The sequence below is a fragment of the Osmia lignaria genome, chromosome 2 (assembly GCF_051020975.1).
Source record: "Osmia lignaria lignaria isolate PbOS001 chromosome 2, iyOsmLign1, whole genome shotgun sequence".
Classification (NCBI taxonomy): Eukaryota; Metazoa; Arthropoda; class Insecta; order Hymenoptera; family Megachilidae; genus Osmia; species Osmia lignaria.
This window is the reverse complement of record NC_135033.1, coordinates 7,234,983-7,256,900: the sequence shown is the minus strand read 5'-3', so window position 1 is coordinate 7,256,900 and position 21,918 is coordinate 7,234,983. Positions and strand designations below refer to the sequence as shown.

General features: G+C 33.1%; 2 protein-coding genes across 2 annotated transcripts in view; one reads left to right on the top strand and one right to left on the bottom strand.

The window, feature by feature from the left end:
• rsh (Rap GTPase activating protein radish) overlaps nt 1-10,329 on the top strand; it is a 29,347-nt gene extending 19,018 nt beyond the window's left edge. The window contains exons 12-21 of the mRNA XM_034329882.2: nt 2,472-2,904; nt 3,336-3,732; nt 3,982-4,216; nt 4,285-4,456; nt 4,568-4,807; nt 4,968-5,123; nt 7,085-7,236; nt 7,500-7,609; nt 8,553-9,074; nt 9,170-10,329. Of these exons, the coding sequence (XP_034185773.1) occupies nt 2,472-2,904; nt 3,336-3,732; nt 3,982-4,216; nt 4,285-4,456; nt 4,568-4,807; nt 4,968-5,123; nt 7,085-7,236; nt 7,500-7,609; nt 8,553-9,074; nt 9,170-9,322 (2,570 nt within the window). The 3' untranslated portion in view covers nt 9,323-10,329. The remainder of the gene's footprint in view (nt 1-2,471; nt 2,905-3,335; nt 3,733-3,981; nt 4,217-4,284; nt 4,457-4,567; nt 4,808-4,967; nt 5,124-7,084; nt 7,237-7,499; nt 7,610-8,552; nt 9,075-9,169) is intronic.
• An 8,320-nt stretch (nt 10,330-18,649) lies between these two features.
• Nucleotides 18,650-21,529, bottom strand: Tip60 (Histone acetyltransferase Tip60). The gene is made up of 6 exons (XM_034329883.2): nt 21,413-21,529; nt 21,251-21,308; nt 20,775-20,843; nt 19,615-20,695; nt 19,386-19,490; nt 18,650-19,317 (listed from the first exon to the last, which is right to left on the bottom strand). Exons 1-6 carry the CDS (start codon nt 21,455-21,457, stop codon nt 19,293-19,295), a joined length of 1,383 nt encoding a protein of 460 aa, XP_034185774.1. The 5' UTR covers nt 21,458-21,529; the 3' UTR covers nt 18,650-19,292.
• Between the last annotated feature and the right edge of the window lie 389 nt (nt 21,530-21,918).

The window sequence follows — 21,918 nt, the reverse complement described above, 5'->3', positions numbered from 1 at the left end:
TTAACAATTTTGGATTGTGATTTCCACGATTACAGGCATGTTTTAATAATTAAGTTTCATGAACTTTAAAACCATTTTGCATGGTAAAAGTTTGTACGTCAGTACAATGCAGTTCTGGATCAAAGGGTTTAATAAGTAAGTTCTATTTACAAAATTAAGGAGCTAACATTTTTATTGTTCCTGAAAATTAATATGTGACAGTGCCATTTACGAAGATTTTTAATTTCCAAACTACTATTTTATTTTTCTTAGTAAGAAAGAAAAGGACGGAATTGCTGGATCAATCAATTAGTTGTAATTATAGGTGAAATTATTTTTAAAAATCCTACTAAAAAATTCGAAATTATTGCAGACAAATTGTATAAAAATTTTGTAAAAATAATAATATAATCGTCTCCTAAGATCAAAACCTACCTCAACGATTATTATTACAATATTGAAATGTAGATGAGTTCTTCCGCTAGAAAGTAAATAGTATCAAACGTGTTACTATTAATCTATTAAGTTAAGAGTTCTTTAATGTTAAAAGAACGTTTCATCGACATGATTACAAAAAAGAGGAATCGATCTCAATTTTAAATGGGTACACAGTGCACGACTCGGTTTCTTGCTCGAGTGGTCGCAATTCCTTTGAGACTCGGCGCGTCTAGCTGCCGGAAGGAAAGAGACTCGGGTCGCGAACTTTTACAAGCGTACATATGTATGTGTCGGAGCTACAGGTGGTTCTTCCTGTCTTGGATTATGCGCCTTTACATACGACCAGCCACGTTTGCACTTTCGAATCAAATTTCACTGTGACGAATTAGGGGAAATGAGCAGGATACCAAATTAAAATTAAAATTCAACCATATCACAAATGCAATTCGTTTCAACACTTTGATGACCGCACTTTACGTGGAATTTTTTTTTACTAATACTATTACAATTTTAAGTTCAAAAAATTTCAATTTACAGATACTGCAAAATAATTAATTTTTAATTGTAATTATTATTGCACACGTGGCACTGGTCATGAAGGTGTTAATTTCCTTTATTATCTTCTTTTTATTTAATTAATTATTCGATTATATTAAATTTGTGATACTAGTTATTAGTGACTTCTACAATGTTCAGTGGTGTATTAACACGTTGACCGCCAGAGTAGAAACATTCATGGTTAATCAGACACACTAGAAAATGTATAATTGGAGGTATGAACAATGAATTTTTTTTAATGATGCCTCAATTTGTTAGTTCACACGTTCAGTGTAATCTTAATGATATTTCAAAAATTATTCTAGTGCTTCAATTTCTGAATTATTTAACTAAATTAAATTTACAGTCCCGATTAACGTGTTCATATCCCATTTAATTAATAAAATTTGTATTATATTGTACTATCCGTTAAAATGAAAAAAAATTACTATATCCTCGAAAACTGTTAGACCATTTATTTGGAAAGTGATGTAAGTACATTTTTGGAAAAATTTGAGATTGTAACAAAATGTAATCTTCTTATTTATAAACAATCTATCATTTTGCTGGAAATAGACCAACACCATTTACAAAATAAACGGTCCAATATAGCAGTAATATTTAAAATACATAACTATGGTGGTTACAATAGGAACAACAGCTCTAACAATTTATCACAAACAAGGTACCAAAGTTTTATCAATCATTCTACTCCGTATCACACGAACAAAGTACTTCCCCCAAAAAAAGGAAACTCATCGTTCCAAAATCCAACAAAGAACCAAGCGAAAAAAGAACAGAGACATCAAACATCAAGGAGGATGAGCATCGCTCCATGAAGAATCTCCTACCCTCTGAAGATCATTATTTTATCACGTCGTGGAGAAACGGACGAAGAAGTGGCAAGATGGAGCAGCAAGCTGTCGTATCGACGATCGAATTTACGAAGCACTACAGGCCATTAGTTCCGACAGGAGAACGCCGAGATTAGAGGGATGGAAAGACGTCGAAGATGCACCGCGGACGGTTCACTTTAAGTTCGAATACCACGCCTGTCTATAAACAGTTTGGTGTTCTACCTTACAGTGCATCGACCGCGGTATCGTCGAAGGCTGGAAAAATGATGGATCGATGGATCGATCGGACACCAATGGCCTCCTTAGTTCAAATGTTCTACCCGATTAATTATTAACCGTTGTGATTCGTCGCGGACTATTAAAATTATTTTTAATGATTAACCTAATTAGAAGAAGATCATTGCATGAAACGACAAATATTAGATATATCAAGCAGTTGATTTGGGAATTAAGAAAGTTTCACATGATTTTATGACATAAAAGTATTACAAAATAAAGCGTATCGTATATCAATTTATCGTTTAAAGTCTTATAAAAATTATTGCATAAACTTCATTTAATAAAATTTTATTTAATAACATGTTAATAAAAATTGTAATTACATCCACTTTCAAGTGGAACATATTGTTGACGAACATTCTCCTGAAACTTTCTTTGCAGACGAATTTTGTAACGAGTTCCCGCACAACCTGGTGCCCACACCTGGATACTGGATCGAGTGTTCCAGACAACAGATCACCACAGATACGATTTGGGACGAGAGCGAGAGCGGAGATGCGACAGACACAGAATTGGCCGAAGATCAACACGAATCGGACACCGACGAGTTACCTAGAAAGAAAACTACCATCGAAGAACAATGGGAAAAGAACCAAGGATTCGAGCTCACCTCTGTCGAACAGGAAACCTACGAGAAATACTTCTATGGAACTGAACACTGGAATTACTTCACCAAGGACGAGGATCTGGGTCCGGTGATACTCAGCATCAAACAGGAAACGCTGAATGGACGAGATCAATTCAGAATCCTCGTCAGGGCAATCAGTTATACTGTTCATGGATTGATTCCTGCCAGCTGCGTCTTTGCTGACAGGTATTTCTAGATTTTTATTCATTTCATGGCTAATGAAAAGTTTTAAGTAATAGCATTTTAGAAATCGTATTTTAAACGCTATTACCCTTTTCTACTTCTTTAATTAATTACTATTGAAAGACTCTGAGATTTTGTGAATTTGTTTTATTGTATGAGGGTTAAAAGGGTATATCTACCTAAAAATAAAAAAATTTTTCATTTAATAGCCTTGATATATTTATTTGAAATACAACTTCATAAAAATGATTCCAAATCTTAAAAAAAAAATTTGCATTATGCAAAATTATTATTAGAATATTGCAATAATTTTAACCCTTTAAAGAACAATCTAAGAAATAATCATTTTACCTCTTATCATAAACCTCATCTTCATCTAATTAGTCTTTAATATAAATTTATTTTACTAACTTAATTTCTCCTTTCATTTTCAGGTACAATCGCGAAGAGGTAGTTCGTAGCCTCGGGAAAGAAGTAAATGTAAACCCACCCTTAACACTGGGCCAACTACCAGATACCCAAGACGAGTTGCTCAAATTGGATCAGGTCTTCATAAAATCGGAACTGAAAGTTGGTGTGATTTACGTAAAAGAGGGCCAACGAACAGAGGAGGAGATATTAGATAACAACGAAAATTCGACGTTGTTCGAAGAATTCTTGCAAATCCTTGGTGATAAAGTTCGATTAAAGGGTTTTGATAAGTACAAGGGTGGTTTGGACACCATTCACGATTTAACTGGTTTATACTCGGTTTACACCAATTGGAGAGGCATTGAAATTATGTTTCATGTGTCCACGTTGCTTCCTTACGAGAAACATGACGCACAAAAGGTAAATAATATTATTAAAAACGAGAAAATTAAATAACAACAATTTGTTATTTTGCTTAGCTGCAAGCGCAAGTATTGAATTGCATTGAAAATTTTAATTACAGTTTAACTATTTTAAAATAATGTGATAATCTTGAATATTTGTATACTCTAGGACTCAGCAGTCTACTTATTATTTTAGAAACATACCACTTTTAATACTAACAATTCATGTATGTAATTAATTATTATAAAATTTCATGTTTTCCAGCTACAAAGGAAAAGACACATTGGCAACGACATAGTGTGTGTAGTATTTCTGGAGGCAGACAACACTGCTTTCAATCCAGCCTGCATAAAATCACATTTTTTGCACACGTTCATCTTAGTTCGAGTCAGTCCGCGAATAAAAAGGAAAGTGACCAGGTATGAAGTGTCTGTGGTAACAAGGGACGAAGTTGGAGCCTACAAACCCTATCTTTGGGAACAGAATGTCTTCAAAAAAGGTAACAACAGATAATTCATTTTAAAGCAAGATTAATCACTGTTCTTAATTTGTTTCTCAACGCGACAGGTCCTATGTTTCGTGAATGGATTTTAACGAAAATTGTCAACGGTGAGAGGGCAAGTTATTCTGCGCCAAAATTCGCGAAAATGCAAGAGAGAACGAGAACTCAAATGTTGGAAGACATTGTGGCTAATTTGGCTAATCATGCTGAGACTGGACAGATTCCAAAACCGTATAGGTAAAAATAAATAAATAAATAAGAAATTATAATATTATTTAAATAAATAATAATTATGTACAGTTACGTAACTAAAGTATCAGAAATAATTAATGAAATTTAATGTTTCAGACGCGGTTCTTGGAGACCAATAGGTCACATGAGACCATCCTCGCCGCTTTTGGATTCTGTCAGAGACCAGTTCGAGGATTACGATCAACTAGCTAAAGACTTCACTAAAGTATTCTTGAATAATCAAGAGAATACCGCTTTGAACGCGAATCTGTTCGATGTTTCTTTCTTAGTACCTGGCCAAAAGAAGCAAAAAGTTAGATTCACCGGTGTTAGAGCAATTCTAGCAGTCAGAAGCAGGTGATTATGGAATAAATAATTAATTCATCACCAAAAAATATATAATTTATTATGCTATAATGTAATAAAGTATTGTTTTAAATAGTATTACTTATAATACGGTAATAAATTAATAATATAAATCATTTATCAAAATCAGTGATTTATTCAATATTTTCAGAGTGTTCCAAGAAATGTTGTATGGAATCCAAACAGGTTTTGGAAGTCCACAAGTGCCAGTTGCAGAATTACTTGCCAGACCAGCACCAAGTTTGTTGAGTCCTAAAAAGCCAAGAAGTTCCAATTTCCTTCAAGTTCCTGATATGGAAAGTCCAAGGTTCGTATCTTGATTATTATTTTAATTAACAAGAGTGTGCACTGTTAATGTCAATGGTCCAGTTTCAAATTTGATTCTGAGGACTTGTGTATTTGTATAAATCTCTTTGCATTAAAATTTGTTGAAATATGATGAGATATTAACCCATTTTTGGCCAACTTGCTCACTGATTTTATACATATTTATTATGTTCTATTATAGGATATCAAGTAATTTTTACTTTAATTTACAGTTGAATTTATAAACAAATCTTAGTTATAATGCTTACAATATTTATTATAATATATGGAAGAAGAATTTAAAATCTGAAATTAAAAATTTTAACAAGAAAAATATTCATAAAAATGATAATATTGATAGTACTAAATTAAAATTAAAACAATGGCAATTAGTATTAAAAAAATCTTTGCAAAATTTATTTATAATTATTTTCGTGTTAATGCAAAATCAATCTTGTGCTATCTAACAAGACTTCTTTTTTACTTTGGGATCACCTTTCATGTTTTACATGAATCCAATCAATTTTATTTCTCATTTACAAACCATGATCTACATTTTTCATCAGGCCAGAAATGGGTTAAAGAAAAACGAAGAAAATAACAAAATTCACCATCTAGATTTATTTAGCAAATAAGAAAATTGGAACACAACGGTGAGAGTAAAATTCGCCTTTGATGTCGTTGTCGAATGAATATCTATTATTGTACATATACATATTTAATTGTAAATATGTGTATTCTTTACGGCACTTCCATGTCTCCTATCCTCACGTACACATACACAGACACACAGCACCGCATGATTATAATTCACTGATCGAAATTACGTTTCAAAACTGTCTTCTATCGTGATACGTTTGTAAAATGCGATGGACTCGATGAAATTTTTGTTGCGATGCAAGAATACTCGAAGCTACAAGTGTCGTCTTCGCTATTTTTCTAAATTACATGTAGCATGTTTAATTTTCGAGATCAAGATAACATTGGAGAAAAAAATTAGTTCGTATTTACATTTTTAACCAGAAATATGAAACCACCTTAATTAACACATTGATTCATATGTGGATAACACCAAAGTTGTGATTTCAATTTTATCATTATACCTGTTTGCTATAAAAAACAAAAATTTCCATTTTATTATCTAATAAAAAGGTGGTCCCATACTTTTGTTCGATAATGTATAAGCTCTAAATTAATATCAACGTGTCGACTTTTCTTTTTTATTATTTTCTTCATTTTTATTTCACTTCTTTTCTCGTCGTACTCTGTATATCTTTCTCGACCAATTTTCTCGAACACGTAACGTTTCTATTTAAAAGTGTTCTCTATCTTCTTTCTTTTTACAAACGCAGAGATACGAATCTGGCATGCAAATAACATTCGTGCTCGATCGAACGGAATTCTCGTATGATAAGATCGCAAGCTCTGAATTATCTTTATCGCACGCACGTTTTCACGATTTTGCGAATCGTCGGTCGAGCTTTCGTCGTTGTCCCGTATATTCGTCTTTTTTATTACATTGAAAAATTGGAAATGCATTTGAACCTGATTTACCTGACCTTCCAACCACCTTTGACATTTCTATCTTCCCTTCTATCTGTAACAAGGGACAATGTTGGTATTTTATTCTTCGATTTTGATATCCTTAAAATATTCTGTTAATATGGTACATATCTCTGATTTTAAAATAAAACATATTCTTAAAAGCTATAATAAAAATGATCGTAGCGAAAAAAATAACACAATTTCAATTATACAAATTTAGATTAATTAAAAAAAAAAGCACTCGTTATAGCTCTACAGTTTCCTCGTAACAAATATTCTATATTTAAAAATTAACAATATATTTTAAAGAAAACAAAATGGAATAATGTCCTTTGTAAATCCTTGAAAGAACTCCCTCTCCGTACCCTGAGGTGCCGCTTTGCGGTTTCTGTGAGATACTGGCTCTGACTTGTTTAGACCCAAAAGTGTGCCCTCGTCGCCAATGGTGAAACGAGCATTCTCGAGGCTGGGTACGATCACGGCTGGATGGGGAAGAAGTATCCGGAAACACGGAAACACGTTACAGAGCGAGGATCGGAAACGTTGGTCTAGCTCACAGGATTGCAGCAGTACGTTAATCAATTTATTTATATAAACAGAAATAAAGAAATTAATTCAAAATTTATTTACGTGCGAAAATATAATAAATTTTTTGTATACAAGTGTTCAGTGCCATTTTAAAGCTTCTTATCTATAAAATATTAACTCTCGAACAGCAGACCATGAAGACAGCTACAATTTCAATTTTTTTGTTTTGAATTTGTAGACAAATTCGATTTTTCTTTTTCAATCGATATTAAGCAACAAATGTTAAATTTACTATTTATCGCAGATAAAGAAGCGAAGGAGAAGGAAAAGGCAGCTCAACAATTGGCGGTACCAAGACTCAGTGTTTGCGCGGATGCACAAAAGGTTGACAGAGCGAAACTGGCACAAACCGAGGTGAATAAACAAAGTTTATTTAATAATTTATACCAAAACAATAATGCAAAAATAAATTTTATATGAGGCAGTTAGAATTAAAGAAATACAAATGACACTTTTTGAAATTTTTAAATCGAGAACATTGTTAAACATAATATTATGAATCAATGGTAAAGACAACATAACTTGCATCTATTTAATTTTCACAATAATTGTTTCGTACGAAAAAGAAGAATTCCAATTTCACTGGTATATGAAAGATACGATTAAAAAGTATGAAAATAATTTAAAAATTGTAAAAATAAATAGCCCAGTAGATAGCTGACAACACGCTCGTGAAAACGCATTTTATTGTACATTAATATCTCAAGTGGTTTCCGAGATATCGAGCTTCAAAATATAGCCTATAAAAGATTGGAATGATGAATGACGATTAAATACCTGGAAATACGCTGACCTATATTTTTTTCCTGGAATTTGTGGCGCTTGTAGTAGTAGTAATAGTGGAAAAACTGGTTTCTCGGCGGCCGTCGTTGACCACTGTGAGGTAGGTTAGTGAAACGCGAGTGAAAGATTCGAGCGAACGAGTCATTTTATACGAATAAGTGAAAGGTTTGAACGAATGAGTCATTTTATACGAGTAAATGAGAGGTTTGAATGAATGAATCATTATACAAATAAGTGAAAGGATCCGAGTTAAATCTGTACTTTAAGCAACGATATCTCGAGAATGAATAATCATATCAAAATGAAACAATTTAATCAAGTTTTACGTTAAGTGGCCACTAGCGTGATTGAAAAGATACAAACCTTTGACAAAGAAAACAAAAAAAGTCGTATCAAATATTTTATTCGAATACCACCTCATCTCCAAGTTCCATTAAAACCAGATAATGAACATTTGATTAACATTCCATGTAAGTTCCTCAATCACCTATAGCAACCTTAATTTCTTTTGCAGTTCGATATCATCGAGTTCGATCCAGAAACTTTCAGAATCCTCCTCGACTACCTGCACACTGGTTCCTGTCCACTAACCTGCAGCAACATACCAGGACTGATCTGTGCAGCAGAACATTACGACCTACCCGAGCTTCTTCAAGCGTGTTTCCATCACGCAAAACAGTTCCTGCGAATCGAGATCGTCTGCGTGATGCTTTGTGCATTAGAGAATTATTGCTGGCGTTATACGTCCGCTTCGGAGTTGGTCAACATGATCCTTGCATTCATCGAGACGAGAGCGTATCAGCTCTTTCAGAATCCTGGTTTTCTTACATTAAGCGAATCAATGGTACAGATGATCATGTGCAGAGGTTTGGAAGTTGGTGAAATTAAAAAATTCGAGGCTATGTTGAACTGGGCGAATCATAGGATAAAAACGAAGACCTCGAAGGAAAATGCGAAGTCAGAGTTCACATGCATCATGGAGAGGCTGTGCAGAGATCTTAAATTACATAGGATAACACCTCACGAGCTCATTAGGGTAAGATTTATAAAAGATTATTACTTTGTATTTTTTTTCATAATTCAGAGCTGTTCGATACATAATATTAATAAAAATTCACATATTTTTCACAGATCGTTTTGCCATCAAAAGCGATCAAAAACGAAAGGATCCTTGAAACCCTAATGCAACAAGCAAACTCTGGCATGTATAGAAACGTTGACAGCTATTTGGAAGCTTATCAAAACAATGTAAAAAATCAAGAAAGTTTCGATCGAGGAATGTAGATCACATAAGACGGTGAATCAATTTTTAACAAAGCATTCTTCAGAAATCATACCTGAGAAACGAATTCCAACCACAACTTCACAAAAATCAGAGTAATAATGGTGATGTTCATCTCAGAGAGCATAATGTTTCAACCAAGAAGGACTGTTCGACAAGTCTGGGGTTAAATAATTATTCCAGAAATGTTCTCACTGTTCATCGAGTGAAAGTTCGTTTCGAAGACGAACTCGCGACGACTGATGAATGTAATTAAATCTGTAGACACGATCGTAGAAAAGGTGAAAAATCGGGGAGACTCGAGTCGGATTCTTCCAATCATGTGATTCACAGATACGACTTACGTTGAAAAGAGACTGGATCTAGGATAGAATAGTCCAATAAAAAAAGTATTGATCGAAAGAAATTCTTGAATTTCTTTCTACAAAGTTTGAAATCCCGGAAATTCTTGAATGAAGAATAGTTTAAACTAGCTAAATTCTTCAGGACAGGAAAAGTATTAGAAAAAAAAGAAAAAAAAATACGATTTGCATCAATTAGAAAATTGAGAGAGAAGTAAAGCTTCGCCGAAAGCGCGAAGCAGAATAGAAAAAAAGAGCACAAATTTCATATCTATTTAAAGAATAAGGTAAGTTCGACGAGCTGAGAGTCCTTAGTCGAAGCGGATAATTACTATAATTGTGCTTCGTTTGTGGCGAACGATGTTGAAAGTACTCTAGCCACTGGTACCTGTCACTGCGAATAACACGAAAAGAAAAGTTTTTCGCAAGCAGCGATCGTTTTCATCTGAAAAGATGAGAAAATAAGGTTGTATTCGAGGCTGAAACGATTTCACGGCACTCTGATGCCGAACATGACAATCTGTATCATAAAGAACATATAAAGAAAGAAGAAGAGGAGAAATTTGAAGGAAGAGAAAGGTTAATTGATAATACGATAAACCTAACGATTAACTACTTGGTAAGCTTGAATGAATTTAACTATATAAATACAATATATATATACATAAGGGCGAGGTTAAGATAACAATAATACTGATAGATAAGATGAATAATAAATAGTAATAATAATTTAACGAAAAAGAGAAAAATTGAAAAAAAAAAACAACATGATGTGTCGATGTGTTAATGTGAAATTCAAAAGGTGAAGAAACAAAAGTTGAAGAAAAACAAAATATAAGTATTCGAAGTCTGTTCTGTTTTCTATCGTAGTTTTTGTATCTTCAATACTCTAAGGCAGATATTCTAAAATTCGCGGGAACAGGCTGGAGAAATATAAGAAAAAGATTTTTCTAAAAAAATAAAACGAAAGTTAAAAATAAAAAATATACACAAAGAAGACGATTAGAAAGAAGAAACTAAAGAATGGTGATTGAAGTTTTCATTTCGAATATATTGCACTTTGATCGCTTTCAAAGACTTGCATTTCTAAAAGAACTGATTATAAAAAAAACTCCCTTTTTTTAAATAAATTAATTCGAGAATTTTAGTCTGGCCTGGTTCCCGAGTTTCATCGACTGCATTTTCACGAGCAAAAGAGGAACACACACATAAGATGAAAAACAAAACGCGTGATTTCGTCGGTACACGCTTTAAAGAGGCTGATTTTCGTCCCCTGTCTTTCCACTTTCGCTCACACCTCTCTATTTCTTCCGAAGACAAACAAGAGCTCCTCTCGAAAGCTCCAAGAAAAAAGAGAAGAATATTTTTTACACGAGATCACGATCATTTCTGATCCACCCAACCTTCTGTCATTCGGTTCGTCACGCACACACGTAACGTTCGACGGTAAGAAACGAACAAACGCAATGGAAAAATTATTTAAAAAAAAAAGAGAAATTCAAAAAGAGAAAAAAAAATACACTGATCGATTCCCGAATAAGGGAATCGTCCAACTGTTAAGTGTCTTATTGTTCAGGCAAACGGCTGGACGAAAGTAGATCCTTTTTCGCGCTGTCTTGCGAGTGAAAAACAAATTATAAATAATTATAAATAAATAGAAGAAAGAATTACTTAATTAGGAAAAATGTAACACAAAGAAAATTAGTGATTTTATGTTTTAAAGCATTTAAAAAAATAATTCACTTTATTTATTATAATGTGTTTTTAATTTTTATTAGTTTCTTTAGAAAGAAACATGCGAAGGGCATGTGTCTACTTGCGAGTATTCTTTAACAACGAAAAGCTTTAATTACACAAAGGACTATTGATTGACGATTTAAGTCTTCTTATAGAATTACCAAAAAGAGTTTGGAATTACAAAATTAGCAAAATTATCCAAAATCCTACCTAATTAATATAAAAGATTCATATAAAAAACTTGAAAAGGCATTTCTTCCTAATCAGGCCATTCTTTCTTATACTTATTAATAATTCAATTTGAGCAAGACGACGTAGATAGTTTTTTATTTACCGAAGATGTAATTCAATGGCAAAATGAATAACGATGGCAATCTCGACGGCAAAATGAATAATTTGAATCATTTGTGCCTCGATCCGCAACCAACCTAAGATCCAGGTATCTCGATTTTGAAAAGTTGCTAGTTCAAAGAAGAGAGGGCTCTTTGTAATATTTTTACAGAATCGTAGAATCAAAAGGTACAAATGTGACACGCGACCCGAGGAAATACTAATTAACTAATAAAGTAAATTAAGCAAAACTAACGTATGTGTAGCTGTAACAGAAGAGCAAAGAGAAAAATTAATAAAACGTGTCGTTGTAAACGTGAACGTTTTTGTAACAATGAGAACTCGACTGGACGATGATCGATCACCGTTTTTATGTGTTTGATCAAGAATTGTGTACATATATATTATATAAATGACCGCCTGATGAGAAGTCGATCTACAGTTTAGTATGTATCGATGTGTATATGTGAGATAGATCGATTTTTTTATAAACTGTCTGTTGAACGTTATTGCTTTTCGATAAGAAAATGTAGATAGCGAAAGTTCTAATTTTGTTCATTCGTATAAAACTTTTTACCTTTACTTCAATTATAAAATTTGGTATATTAGTTATTAAAAAATTAATTTAAACTACAACTTTTAACTTTAATTATTTCAATTATTGTTTGATAGATAATAAGTCTTTTTAAGATGTTTTATAATGCTAATAGAATTTCAAATTTTTTTTTTAAGGAAGTTTATAATTGAAATGATAATTTTTTAATTAATAATGTTATTCATTAATTGTTATTTTATACAAATAATATATTTATTCTTTTCCTTATTTATAAATCTTGAAACAAGATAAAAATTTGAATGTGTACATTTAAAAATCAATTTAGTTAAAAATATTGATCTCATTTAGAAATTTGATAGATCAATTATTAGACATTAAATTGTAATAACGTAGTATTACGTGCTATTTCATTCGACGAATGAACACGTAACACCACGTATCGGTGTAATTTAACACAAGCCTACAGAAAGCGTGTCACATCGTATGACTCCTAATTAGGTACCACGTGGTATAGATTTAATCGCTGGTCGATACGTGTAGATCACTATGAAACTTGCGGTTCATCGCTGGTCGATGCAATTAAAACACTATTCGACGTTAGCGAAAATAATTCAAGGGTTTGTTGTTAGAGCGTAGTACTACGTGATTCGCAGCTCATCAATGAATAACCCTTTTGCTATGTGATTAAAAACTATTTACATATTTTAAATAAATAAATAATAATAGAAACGTCGACTCAACTCTGTTGTTCAAGGAATAATGGCAAAAGAATTGTTGTTTTAGAGTGTTAAAATGACTTTTAATACCAGGTATATATCTTAGCAAAAGGGTTAAATCAAAGGAAAAGTGCAAAATACGTTCTACAGATGGTTTATTACAGGCGTTCAAACGATGATGCACTGATACGATCACGTCCAATTTCGTCGCTATGCTCTCACTATGTCGTTCATCCTCGTAAATGCGAAATAAGTACAGTAGATTTTCCGTGACAACGTCTACGATTGAATAAATAAAAATTTGAAAATGTCTTTTTTTTTTTTTTTTTTTTAGTGGGAATATTGAAGGGATCGTGGATTGTGTGTTGACCGAAATTCTACTAGCTCGGTGTGTAAGCGTAGATGTTCTAGTGTGCGATCGAAGTGTATCAATTTATAAAGCGCTTCCGGGAAAAGTTCATTTATCACGATGCAACTGCAGTGGTGTAATTAAGTAAAGGTTCGTGGGAACAGGGTCTGATTCTATTTTGAATTTTTCAATTATGAAATGGTTACCGCGAATTTTCATACAGCACGTCCTAATTTTAAACAGAAATCTAAATAATGGGATATTCAAATATTAATTATTGAGTAATGTAAAAATTCCAAATTGGCATTTCAATAATGGAAAAATTAATTATTGAATAATTAAAAAATTCCACATTTTTATTTCAATCATGGGTAATTTAAGTACTAAATTATTGAGCAATATCTCAATCTCCCATATAAAACATTAATTTTTAAAGCCTATGCTTTCCAATTCACCGAAACACTTAATCCAGTACAAAACAGACGCCTCTATCATCTCAACAAACATATGTATTCCTAATTATACATAACGTGCAAAGACTTTTCCACGCTCGATGACAGTCTAGTTGCATTGTTTGATACAAATCACACAGCGAGAAAAAGACGAATAGGAAGCAAAGAACTTGAAGAAGTAATTAAAAAAAGAAGATGTAAAAGGATATCTTGTACCATCTAAAAAAAGAAATATGAATTATTTTCATCGAAAGCGATTCTGTCCAGCCATTGCCGACTACTGTTCAACTGTAGATGTACTCATACACAGAGAGAGAGAGAGAGAATCTGAAGAAATAAAAAAAAAAAAAATGAATTATCTTAGAGAAACAACAGAGAATATGAATGAAGCTATATAAATATATATATATTCGTATATAAATATAAATATATATACATTATATGACGTACACACGCGCGCACACGTAACACGTACACACATACATACGCATGCACAAAGTAATGCAACACAGGAAGACAGAAATTATTGTAACAGATACCATAACGCCACGTGGGCGGACAGCGGCGAGTATTGAATGCATCGAATTGTAGAATTCCATGTCATGGAATTCGATTCTTGCCGCATAATATACGGGGGGGTTGTGTTTGTAATAATATACGATAGAACACTTAATGGAGAATATCGTAAGGGTTGCATGCAATGGAACGAGAATTTTTTTAACCCTTTGGGATTTTTAGTTGTATTCTTTGAAATTTTGCGTTGAAAAAAGTGATTGAAATTATTAAAACACAGGGCTGCCACGTGTAAGTGTAAGGGTGACATTTTCAGTAATCACAGTACACTTTCGATATATTGCCATTTAAGCGGTTTTCAAACATGCTAATGCTGCGCTTACATCATCATAGTCTACGAAGATGATATATCTCTGTCTCCTCTCCCCTCCCACTCTAAATGAAAGCTTGAAACAAGTTTGAAACATTTGTATTCCTCTTCTGCAACCCTGTATGTGGCAATATAACGAAAGTCCACCATATTGTATAAAATTTATTCTGATGTCATCATTTGAGAAATCACAGAATAATATGTACTTTCATAACAGGTTTGCTACCTTTACCCATTGTTTAATCATAAATCACTTGCTTTTTTTTCTTCTTTTTTATAAAATAACATATCCAATAATATATCATATTATTTTAAACGGGTTTTCAGATTGTATTTATTTTTAATTTTCTACGTCTTTTTATTTTGATAATATATAAACTTCTGGTGGACCTGTCAAGACATATCAAAGGAAATTTTTGGGATTTGAATATATTAAATATTTTTATTTAAAATTCTTTCTTTAATGTTTATGTAAAGAAAGAAAAAACAGATTTGAAAATCATTCATTTTTACAAATTGCAAGACACTTCCTCTGGTTAAATATTATTATAACTTTTAAGTAGTGCATCAAGTATTGAGTTAAATAAAGACTGACGAGAATGTCTTAGAATTGAGAAATGAATGATTTTCATCTGCCTTTCAATATTATATAAAGATTAGAAGTTTGAAGAGAGTGATATCTATATTGATTGATTTTTTGAACTTTGACCCTTGAACATCGGACTCTAGGTCAATCAAGATCTTATGCTTATGAAAGATATAGAAGGATATTAAAGTAAAGTTAAATACAAAATTTTTTAACGAAAGAGTTTCATATATAGCAAGAATAATTTTTAAAGGAACTGTTGTAAAATTTAAAAAATGAAAACAATATGTTATACAAAATTAAATTAAAATTGGTTCGCCGTCCGAGGGTTAAAGGTATTCATTGATTAGATTACTGATACAATTCATTACAATATTTAATTTTGTTATCAATTGCACTCATGACAATTTTAATAGCGAAATTAATATTTATGAACACAATCGTTATTCACAATTTCTGTTAAACATGATTTTTATGAAAATGAAAAATAATTGTACAAATTAAATTCCTTCTTTATATCAATTAAGAAGCAAAAAATCTCTAATAATAATTTACAATTATTTTCTTTCTCACGAAATAAGTAATTTATCCGTGGAAATTTGTTAAAATCAAAACAAAAATTAGAATGTTTTATAATCTACAAAAAGGGTTAAAAATTCTCGTTTCGTATCAATGTTCTCACCATCGTTCTACGCTAATCACTGTTAAAACTCGCTGTCCACTTTTAACGACGGCTTTCGTCGACTCTCATTCACATTGTTGTTGTTGTTATTGTTGTTGTTAATCTATTCGCCGATTTCTACATTCGTTCAACGATCGCTGATCCCGAGCGTGCATGATAAATCGAATGAAAATTAATCGAGTGCTCGAGACAACAAATAGAGTAATTGAATACAGACCTGCTCCGTTATTTTCATCCTTATTTAAATAATTAACAAAAATCAAAACTAAATCAATTGGATCGATTGAAAGAAAAAACTAACAGTTCAGTTGAGGTTCTTCAATCTTTATTGGAACACTTTTGCGTTACATTAGTTGAGCAGTATTATCAGGTTGTTGCAGATGAAATGACCGACTTATTTATAAAAAGTTTTAATTATAACTTTGTTAAAAATAATATTTCTTAATCAAACTGTAACTTCGACATCGGTCGTTCGATATGCAACAGCCAAACAATTCGTGTATAATAATACTTACAATTGACAGGTCCTGTTAAATAAGCGCTCTCGGGATATTCGAGTCCTCGCCTAATGTTCATCGAGTGTTTCTCAAGTACCCGGATACTCGTTGTGTCTGCGGAACACGAATACAATCAACAGACACTGATAGTAACACGGTATTACGTGTATGTATGTATGCGTGTAAGTGTGTAGGTGTGTGTGTATATGAAAAGGAAAAAATTCATGCGTTTACGATCGACGGTATTTTAAGTATCATCGTTGATAAGAGGAATAACCGAGTGGTATTTTAATATAATAATAATAATAAGAGGCTACGAGATCATTTTCGAAATGTGAAATGTCGATCGTCTACGTTGATTCATGAACGTTTCGTTTGCTCGCAAAGCTTCGTGGCGAGTCAGCAATATCATTCGGATTCTTGTCCGTGCACTCTTGCAATCCAAACGTATCGCTGTGTTCGCATTATTGCCGCTGGAATATCATCGTTTTCGTATCAGATAGCAGATATTTTATCAGAGGAATGGCGAATACACTATGAGATTCGCGATCCTAACTTCGTGTTGTTCCAATTCGTACATTCGCGATCAAATCAGGCTTCCTTAGGGATAATGACGACATATGGGAAGCAGGAATTTTCAAAATCTTAATTTTGCCGATATTAATATTAACAGTAATTTGGAAAAAAAAAATTGGATGGAAGTGGTGGACCGCCACAGACCTATATACGTGTATGAGGCCTCCTCCCCTACATCGTCAGTTTCCTCGAGAACGCTAACGAGGAAGGGTAGGAGGCCGGGAAAGGGGATGCATACAGGAAGGTCCAAGAATCCAGGAACCCAGAAATCCCGGGTAAGTTACAGGAAAGGCTGGCGACCCGGGAACCAGGAAGCACTTGAGGGGGCATTGCTATTTTTCTCGAAAAACTTTGATTTTTGATTGCAAATATACACGAGTCAATGCAACATTCCTCTTCTGAACCCTTCTGCTGAGAAAAATACACGTTTTGTAAATTAGCCAGAAATAAAAAAAGAAATTCGGGACTCGCCGTGTCACGCTTGCGTGGTAACGAATACAGAGGCAGATGAAATTATATATGACAAAGAAAAAGATAAAAAGATTTATTGTATATGAAGCTACTGTGATGTTACTGTTGAATATAAAAAGAAACTATATATATACATAAAAAGATGCTGTATTTAAAAAAATTTGTCGAGTGTGTTTCTTTTATATACACCTTTATTGATGAGGAAGACGAATATCTGTATTATGCTTAGGCTTGGGCAAATTTTATTTCAAAACGTAATTTTATTTTGCATTTCTTTTTCTGTTTCGATTTTAAGTGAATGACTCTCAGAGATACACGAATCGTCATTATCACCTTTATTTCTAGTTAAGAGATTAAGATTTCTGGGGCCCAAGGCAATCAAACCTTCGAATGCCCCCTTGGTTCAAAAATGGAAATTTATTCTAAATAGAATTAAATAACATTTAGGGGTAAAAAGAAACTACGACAATAAACAAATTTTATTCAATATCTTTTGATATATTAAATGGAAGACTTATAACCGGGTCTCCTGGAAAGTGGGGCCCGGGGCTGTAGCCTCACTTAATTTTTTTTTCAATGATTATCGACTGATAAATCATAACTACCAATGCTATCATCAAAGATAACACTGTGTTTAAACAGTTACTTTTGAATAACATGTTTGATAACTCGTGTGCGCGAAGCACATTAGGAAATGAGTATATCTGATGCAGTTGGGAGAATAAAATTATTTCAGTTAATAATCTGATACTTTGAATTTAAAATATTTTATTTAAATAATGTCCAAGCCTGCTACTATTGTAAAAACAGAAAAAGATAATGAAATAGAAAGGAAAGAGCAATAAAAGAAAAAGAACTATTTTCTTTTGTTAAGTCTAGCTAATGGTATCGTTTACAACTATCAAAAATACACATTTTCAGAGAAAAATACTTTTTATTTCGCAGTCCATAGGTAACTCTTCGTATTGATAAAACAATCTAAAATCGGATCGACGGATGATTTTTTTTTTATACCGAATGATACGAACTTGATTAAACACAGCCGCTGATAAGATGACGACAAACGATAGTTGATGCTTCGTTAAATTTAGTATAAACAAATCCAATCGTTTTTATGAGTGTATTTTTTAAACTTCGTGTTTTCTTTCTTACGTTCATTTCTTTTTTTTTCTTTATTTTTCTAAATTACGCGTACACTCGCAAATTTGAATTGCTGTCTAACAGTACGTGTGCACAATTGTGCGAATATTATTTCAGAGTGCATGTTACTTCTGGGGTCATACTAGTCGGGTCTGGAAAATGTCGAACAATACCACTTAAGCTCGAACAGGGCACGAATCGTCTCGCGAGCTGTTCGGCTAATAATACTTTAGAAACTATTAGATCGCCGTTTATAATCGCAGAGAATGAGGCGCACGTTATAAAATCAGATTTATTTACAATTCTACAAGATCGGTTTATGTACCTGTACAAATTCGCTGAATCGCAAAAAACGTATTGCGAAGTTTATTTAAAAAATCCTAATCACCATATTAAAACATTGCTTCTGACTCTAGGACGTAAGCCAGCGTATTTAATTAACGGATATATTTTTTCTTCTCACGTAAAACTCGCTAATTATACGTGCCTTTCGTGAAAATTATTTTCCTTTTGTCAATTTTTTTTTTTTTTTTTTACTTTTTTTCTTTTAGACCATTGCAATCGCTTGCAAAGCCTGACACAGTCTTATTAAAAACAGTATACCTCGCGTTCAAGGTATTTTATATTATGTACAGTTTCGTTTGTTTGTATATTCGCTAATCGTATAATAGTCCAGGGTTCCTGAAAACAATTTCAAGACAAGTTAGCATAGTCTTATTGTCAAGATTTTCTTTTCAACTTCACTTCACCATTTTGCCCTAACACTCCAGTCTTTTGGTGTCCAATGAAGACACTTAGGATCTATTCTGATCTGCCTCTTTTCCATCGCAGCTGCGTGTTGCTCGATAATATCCCTGCGAATAAACATGTTTTTGTCAGTGAGATACTGAGGAAATCCTTTGTTACAGAAAGAAACTAAAATGTCTGCACGATTTTTTTCGTTCCCTAACGATGCATTGACTGTATGTAGCCAATTACCTATTCAATGTAACAATATATTGTCCTTTGTAGTAATTAATGAGATTCAAATTCTGTAGCGTTGATATCACGTCTTCTTTCTTAATCGACGTCAGCTCGCATATTTCGCTTATTGTAATCTGAGGTTTCTCGTTCTCTACTAATGGCTTTATGTTCAATAAAATGTCCAGTATCGTGTGCGCCCAGTAACTTCTATAAGACAATAATCCTAGATCGGACAATGGTTTCTCTGGTGAACCTGTTTTACCTTCGAACTTCGACAATTCGTAGGAAAATTCGATCAACAGTTTCCCATAGCCTCTCCTCTGATAAGGAGGCAACGTAAGGATGCATGCCACGTTATGATCCTCCGTCGATTCTTTTTCCTTTGAAAAATAACCGACTATGTGAAATCCTCTGCTATCAAAGTCTGTCATTACGTAGAACAAGAATGGATCTGTGTCATAGTAAAGTGTCTTATGATCCAAGAATAATTTTGCTAATAGACAAAGGTTCTGTGCGTAATTCTTATTTTTACGGCCGTCAATTTCGAAAAACGATATCGATCCTTTTCTGTATATTTCATTGCCAGGCGGATGCCGTAGATTGCACTTGGCCAGGTGCCTTTCCAAGCATTTTCGACTTTTTCTGTACTTCAGACAGAATTCACAGATGTATATACAAGGTAGGTTTACCATTTCTTGGGGATAGGGACTGAAATACCACGGTTTTATTCTATGACGGCCTAATTCTATTAGTTCTACGTTCTTCATTCTTGTTACAATATCATCGTGATGATGAGCGACTAATGAGCCAGTGGGCCTCGGACCCGGCGTTTGCGGTGGCCCATCCTGAGAATCGTCGTTCTCTATAAATGCCGCTTTTCTTTTTCTAGACATTTTCTTTTGTAATGCTGCTTGTAGCACAGCAGAACCATTGACTGGTTCGTTACTGAGACTACTAGGGCTAGGAGGTCTACTGGGCACTTGTTTTTTTGGTGTGGCTGCACCAGTTCCTGGTGTGGTTCCATCTCGACGAGGGTACTGGACTTTCCTTGTGTCCAAACAATCTTCCATAACCCATTCATCTAATCGTTTATTGACTAAAATATTTTATATTTAGTTAAACAGTTGTTTATATACATAAACAACACCTCTCCTCCTAAATCTGATTATACTTACAATCTACATAGTGAACATAATAACACTTGACACCGTGTACTTCTTTAACACTGATGATTTCAGCAAGAGCTGTGGATGAAAGGAAATTTTTGATAAACCCTTAATATTACATCTACCTCGGTAAAGTCATTACTGACTGTCAGGACACATCAGAAGAAAGTATGTATACAAGCTAGTAGCATCCAAATAACCTAAGTATAACCTAAAAACTAAGCTGTTCGCAATGTATCAAATGAAGAACTATGAAGAATATTGAATCAAATACATTCTAGACATTCAGAATCTGATGATAATAATAGCACACAAATGAAATGTGTTTGCCTATACAGTGATTCAACAATGTGATTCAATGACACACTTATCAAATGATCTTTTTAGTACAAGATGGAATTTTTAGGAAAAAGAAATAAAACCTTTTTATAACAAAGACTTATCGTTGGAAAGAGAAATAATTACAGGGTGAAGATTGTACTTACGCCAATCGTCTGTTCCGTGCATTCTGACCGGTAAACGACAGCCTTCCACCAAAGAATTCTGAAAGAGAGGTTAAGATTACATGACATCCACATATTTACCATATTCAACGTTTTTCTAAAAAACTGTTAACATCTGGATATTCAGTGCTTTATATTACTTACCACTGAATCGCATATCGTTTCACGTTCGTCGTGTTCATCGATCATTTCAATCACAAATGCAAAAAACCTTCCACCAAACACGATATTGTTTTGAAGCGTTCACGGTACTGACGCGAGCGCCCCGCCGCTTATTTTGTACGTACAGTGAACTATATTTAAATGCCTCCCCGCGCACTCGAAAGGTCCGAATCGATAGGTCGCGATTGAGTATCGAACTTTCCAACAACCGCGAAATTCATATTTCAAATTTGACTTCATTTTCTCAAATATGAATTTATATATATGTCTATAACAATTTTTATTACTTATCAATTTTAAACATTACAATATATCAAAAATTGTTGAATCTTTGTGTATAAATCCGGCTATTCATTGCTATATTTTATTTCCTCAATAACAAGTTTTTAAAATAAAAATCTATGCGAAAAGGGAAATTATCAATTTGGTAAACTAATGATTACGTGTTATTTACAATCCATCAATATTAGCTATTAAAAGAGATGAAA

What these genes read in the sequence shown, in the direction of transcription:
- Tip60 (XM_034329883.2), bottom strand. Translation starts at nt 21,457, where the DNA reads ATGATCGATGAACACGACGAACGTGAAACGATATGCGATTCAGTG. An exon ending in AAACGATATGCGATTCAGTG is followed by an intron (nt 21,309 to 21,412) that starts GTAAGTAATATA and finishes CCTCTCTTTCAG; the next exon opens with AATTCTTTGGTGGAAGGCTG. An exon ending in TATATTGTTACATTGAATAG is followed by an intron (nt 19,491 to 19,614) that starts GTAATTGGCTAC and finishes GTTTATTCGCAG; the next exon opens with GGATATTATCGAGCAACACG.